The sequence below is a fragment of the Ammospiza caudacuta genome, chromosome 39, assembly GCF_027887145.1.
Source record: "Ammospiza caudacuta isolate bAmmCau1 chromosome 39, bAmmCau1.pri, whole genome shotgun sequence".
In the NCBI taxonomy this organism is placed as follows: domain Eukaryota; kingdom Metazoa; phylum Chordata; class Aves; order Passeriformes; family Passerellidae; genus Ammospiza; species Ammospiza caudacuta.
The window spans coordinates 622318-628317 of NC_080631.1; the positions used below are offsets into that span (position 1 = coordinate 622318).

The following is a 6000-nucleotide window of genomic DNA, read 5'->3' on the forward strand; positions in this document are numbered from 1 at the left end:
AGAAGAAATTTTTAGGATTTTTTGGGGGCATTTTTGGGGATTTTTAATAGGCCTGCAGGAAAGCAAAAAGGGGCGGGGCTTAGCCACAGCCGCCATTTTGTGAGGGGGGAAACGGTGAGGGGAGGAGACGGCGGCCATTTTGTGAGGGAAAATGGCGGATTTGGGGTTTTCAGGGGGGAATTTGGGGATTTTGGGGGGATTTTTTTGGGACTTCTTGGGAATTTTTGGGGGATTTTTTAAGAAGGATTTTTTGGGGGACTTTTTTTTTATTATTTTTAAAGTGTTTTAGGGGAATTTTAGGGGATTTCTGAGAGGATTCCTGAGGGGATTTTTGTGGGCGTTTGTTTTGAATTTCAGCGGATTTTTTGGCAATTTTTAGGGGAATTTTAGGGGGAATTTTAAAGGATTTTGCTTTTGAAATTCTGTGGATTTTATGGGATGTGTTGGGGGGATTTTTTTGGAGATTTTTGGGGGGAATTCTTTGAGGATTTCATTTTGAACATCTGAGGATTTAATGGGATTTTTGGTGATTTCTGGGGCAATTTTTGGGGATTGTTACGATTTTCAGGGGGAATTTTTGGGTTTTTTTGGGGATTTTTTTTTTTACTTTCAGAGGATTTTTTGGCAATTTTTAGGGGAATTTTAGGGGGAATTTTAAAGGACTTTGATTTTGAAATTCTGTGGATTTTTTGGGGGGGATTTTTTGGGGGGGGAATTTTTTTTTCGGACTTTTGATTTTTTGGGGGAATTTCTCGGGGATTTTTAATAGGCCTGAGGGGAAGCAAAAAGGGGCGTGGCTTAGCCACGGCCGCCATTTTGTGAGGGGGGAAACGGTGAGGGGAGGAGACGGCGGCCATTTTGTGAGGGAAAATGGCGGATTTGGGGTTTTCAAGGGGAAATCTGTTTGCTTTTTTTTTTTTTTAAGGGATTTTGCGGAGGTTTTTCGCGGGAATTTCGAGGAGTTTTGGGGCTTTTTGGGAGGGATTTTTTTTTTTGAATTTCAGAGAAACCTCAGGGATACTTCCGGGGATTTTTAACCCCTACCTGGCCGTATGGGCTGCGCCGCCCTCCTGCCGGGCACCTCGCCCGGGATGGGCTCCCACTCGCGCTCGCGCTCGCGGCCCCCGCAGCGGCCGCAGCAGCCGCAGCAGCCGCCCTTGGCCGCCAGGCGGCGCCACAGCCCGCGGCGCGCGGGGGGCGGGGCCTGCGGCGGGGAGCGCACGGAGGCGAAACGGCCCGGGTCCAACCGCGGGTCCGGCATGGCCTGCAACAGAGCGGCGAGAACCGGTATGGACCAGTATGGACCAGTATAAACCAGTATAAACCAGTATAAACCAGTAAAAACCAGTATAAACCAGTATAAACCAGTATAAACCAGTAAAAACCAGTATAAACCAGTAAAAACCAGTAAAAACCAGTATAAACCAGTATAAACCAGTAAAAACCAGTATAAACCAGTATAAACCAGTATAAACCAGTATAAACCAGTATAAACCAGTAAAAACCAGTATAAACCAGTATAAACCAGTAAAAAACAGTAAAAACCAGTAAAAAGCAGTAAAAAGCAGTATAAGGTTAGTAGTAGAGACCAGTATAAACCAGTATAAACCAGTATGGACCAGTATAAACCAGTATGAACCAGTATAAACCAGTATAAACCAGTAAAGGTTAGGCGGTAGAGACCAGTATAAACCAGTATGGACCAGTATGGCCCAGTGTAGGTGGTAAAAACCAGAAAAAATAAAACAAAAGGAAAACAGGAAAAAAAGAGTAAAAACCAGCATAAACCAGTATAAACCAGTATAAACTAGTAAAGGTGAATGGTAGAGACCAGTGTAAACCAGTATGGACCAGTACAAACCAGTATGGACCAGTATGGACCAGTAGAAATGGTTACAAACCAGTGCAAACCGGTATGGACCGGTATGGGTGGGAAAAACCAGGAAAGAGCAGGGAAAAAAGGGTAAAACCAGTATAAACCAGTAAAAACCAGTAAAAACCAGTATAAACCAGTATAAACCAGTATGGACCAGTAAAAGGTGAATGGTGGAGACCAGTATAAACCAGTAGGAACCAGGATAGATGGTAAAAACCAGTAAAAAATGGGTAAAAACCAGTATAAACCAGTATGGACCAGTAAAAACCAGTATAAACCAGTAAAAACCAGTATAAACCAGTAAAGGTTAGGTGGTAGAGACCAGTATAAAGCAGTATGGACCAGTATAAATGGTTAACAAGCAGTATAAACCAGTATAGACCAGTATAGACCAGTATAGACCAGTATAAACCACCATAAACCAGTATGGACCAGCATGGACTGGTATACACCAGTACAAACCAGTATGGACCAGTATAAACCAGTATAAACCAGTATAGACCGGTATGAACTGGTATGGGTGGGAAAAACCAGGAAAAAATAGGTAAAAACCAGTATAAACCAGTATAAACCAGTATAAACCAGTATGGACCAGTATAAACCAGTGTAAGGTTAGGTGGTAGAGACCAGTAAAGACCAGTAAAGACCAGTAAAGACCAGTATAAACCAGTATAAACCAGTAGGAACCAGGATAGATGGTAAAAACCAGTAAAAACCGATAAAAAATTGTAAAAACCAGTATAAACCAGTATGGACCAGTATGGACCAGTATAAACCAGGACAGATGGTAAAAATTGGTAAAAAATGATAAAAACCAGTATAAACCAGTATGGACCAGTATAAACCAGTATAAGGTCAAGTGACCATTATAGACCATTATAGACCAGTATAAACCAGTACAAACCAGTATGGACCAGTACAACCCTCCCAGTCCATCCCAGTATGAACCAGTGACTCCCAGTATAAACCAGTAACGGCTCCCAGTGCTCCCAGTATGGACCAGTAAAACCTATCCCAGTGCTCCCAGTATGGCCCAGTCCTTCCCAGTACAAACCAGTAACGGCTCCCAGTGCTCCCAGTATGGACCAGTAACTTCTCCCAGTATAAACCAGTAACCCCCAGTCCATCCCAGTATGAACCAGTAAAACCCATCCCAGTGCTCCCAGTATGGCCCAGTCCTTCCCAGTATAAACCAGTAACGGCTCCCAGTGCTCCCAGTATGGACCAGTAACTTCTCCCAGTATAAACCAGTAACCCCCAGTCCGTCCCAGTATGAACCAGTAACGGCTCCCAGTATAAACCAGTAACCCCCAGTCCATCCCAGTATGAACCAGTAACGGCTCCCAGTGCTCCCAGTATGGACCAGTAACCGCTCCCAGTATAAACCAGTAACCCCCAGTCCATCCCAGTATGAACCAGTACCAGCTCCCAGTGCTCCCAGTATAGACCAGTGCCTCCCAGTACAAACCAGTAACGGCTCCCAGTGCTCCGAGTATGGACCAGTTCCATCCCAGTACAAACCAGTAACCGCTCCCAGTATAAACCAGTAACCCCCAGTCCATCCCAGTATAAACCAGTGACCGCTCCCAGTGCTCCCAGTATGGCCCAGTAATCGCTCCCAGTATAAACCAGTAACCCCCAGTACGAACCAGTATGAACCACTAACGGCTCCCAGTGCTCCCAGTAACCCCCAGTCCTTCCCAGTATGGACCAGTAACGGCTCCCAGTGCTCCCAGTATAGACCAGTTCCATCCCAGTACAAACCAGTAACGGCTCCCAGTGCTCCAAGTATGGACCAGTTCCATCCCAGTACAAACCAGTAACCGCTCCCAGTATGAACCAGTGACCCCTCCCAGTATAGACCAGTGCTCCCAGTACATCCCAGTACATCCCAGTACATCCCAGTCCATCCCAGTAACCCCTGACGGGATCCCAGTATGGCCCAGCCCTTCCCAGTATGGACCAGTAACGGCTCCCAGTGCTCCCAGTATGGACCAGTAATCCCCAGTATGTCTCAGTACAAACCAGTATGCGCTCCCAGTGCTCCCAGTATGGACCAGTAAAACCCCAGTATGAACCAGTAACTCCCAGTAACGGCTCCCAGTGTTCCCAGTATGGCCCAGTCCATCCCAGTACAAACCAGTAACAGCTCCCAGTGCTCCCAGTATGGACCAGTGCCTCCCAGTATGAACCAGTGACCGCTCCCAGTGCTCCCAGTATGGCCCAGTAACTGCTCCCAGTATAAACCAGTAACCCCCAGTCTGTCCCAGTATGAACCAGTAACGGCTCCCAGTGCTCCCAGTATGGCCCAGTAACCGCTCCCAGTATAAACCAGTAATCCCCAGTCCTTCCCAGTATGAACCAGTAACAGCTCCCAGTGCTCCCAGTATGGACCAGTCCCTCCCAGTACAAACCAGTAACGGCTCCCAGTGCTCCCAGTATGAACCAGTAACCCTCCAGTCCCTCCCAGTACAAACCAGTAACAGCTCCCAGTACGGACCAGTCCCTCCCAGTACAAACCAGTATCCGCTCCCAGTGCTCCCAGTATGGACCAGTAACCCTCCAGTCCCTTCCAGTCCATCCCAGTAACGGCTCCCAGTGCTCCCAGTACAGACCAGTCCCTCCCAGTACAAACCAGTAACAGCTCCCAGTGCTCCCAGTACGGACCAGCCCCTCCCAGTATAAACCAGTACCCGCTCCCAGTGCTCCCAGTATGGACCAGTCCCTCCCAGTACAAACCAGTAACAGCTCCCAGTGCTCCCAGTATGAACCAGTAACCCTCCAGTCCCTCCCAGTACAAACCAGTAACCCCTCCCAGTGCTCCCAGTATGAACCAGTAACCCTCCAGTCCCTCCCAGTACAAACCAGTAACAGCTCCCAGTGCTCCCAGTTCAACCCGGAAGCCGCTCCCAGTCCCTCCCAGTCCCTCCCAGTCCATCCCAGTCCCTCCCAGTCCATCCCAGTCCCTCCCAGTCCCCCCGGGCCGGGCCTGTCCCAGCAGCTCCTCCCCAGCCAGACCAGTTCTCCCAGTTTGCCCAGTGACCCCTCCCAGTTCGCCCAGTGACGCCTCCCAGTGCTCCCAGTTTGGCCAGTGACGCCTCCCAGTAACTCCCAGTAACTCCCAGTAACTCCCAGTTCCCGTTTCCGGCAGCCCCGGTGACCCCTCCCAGTGCTCCCAGTATGAACCAGTAACCGCTCCCAGTGCTCCCAGTTTGCCCAGTTTGCCCTCCCAGTTTGCCCAGTAACCCCTTCCCAGTGCTCCCAGTACCTCCCAGTGCTCCCAGTATGAACCAGTAACCCCCAGTGCCTCCCAGTAACGGCTCCCAGTGCTCCCAGTATGAACCAGTAACCGCTCCCAGTGCTCCCAGTATGAACCAGTAACCCCCAGTGCCTCCCAGTAACGGCTCCCAGTGCTCCCAGTTTGCCCAGTAACCCTTTCCCAGTGCTCCCAGTACTCCCAGTTTGCCCAGTTCGCCCTCCCAGTACTCCCAGTACCTCCCAGTGCTCCCAGTATGAACCAGTAACCCCCAGTGCTCCCAGTTTGCCCAGTTCGCCCTCCCAGTTTGCCCAGTAACCCCTTCCCAGTGCTCCCAGTACCTCCCAGTGCTCCCAGTATGAACCAGTAACCCCTTTCCAGTGCTCCCAGTATGAACCAGTAACCCCTTTCCAGTGCTCCCAGTATGAACCAGTAACCGCTCCCAGTGCTTCCAGTTTGCCCAGTAACCCCTTCCCAGTGCTCCCAGTACCTCCCAGTGCTCCCAGTTTGCCCAGTAACCCTTTCCCAGTGCTCCCAGTAACCCCCAGTGCTCCCAGTATGAGCCAGTAACCCCTTCCCAGTGCTCCCAGTTTGCCCAGTAACCCCTTCCCAGTGCTCCCAGTTTGCCCAGTAACCCCCTCCCAGTGCTCCCAGTTTGCCCAGTAACCCTTTCCCAGTGCTCCCAGTAACCCCCAGTGCTCCCAGTATGAGCCAGTAACCCCTTCCCAGTGCTCCCAGTTTGCCCAGTAACCCTTTCCCAGTGCTCCCAGTTTGCCCAGTAACCCTCTCCCAGTGCTCCCAGTTTGCCCAGTTCGCCCTCCCAGTGCTCCCAGTACCTCCTCGGGGGCTCCCAGTAGCTCCCAGTAAC

At 50.1% G+C, this 6000-nt stretch overlaps 1 protein-coding gene across 1 annotated transcript in view; it reads right to left on the minus strand.

Moving 5' to 3' along the window:
* TGM1 (transglutaminase 1) overlaps positions 1–6000 on the minus strand; it is a 35612-nt gene extending 29612 nt beyond the window's left edge. The window contains exons 1-2 of the mRNA XM_058823202.1: positions 5969–6000; positions 1045–1264 (exon numbers count right to left, since the gene is read on the minus strand). Coding sequence (XP_058679185.1) covers positions 1045–1261 — 217 coding nt within the window. The 5' untranslated portion in view covers positions 1262–1264; positions 5969–6000. The remainder of the gene's footprint in view (positions 1–1044; positions 1265–5968) is intronic.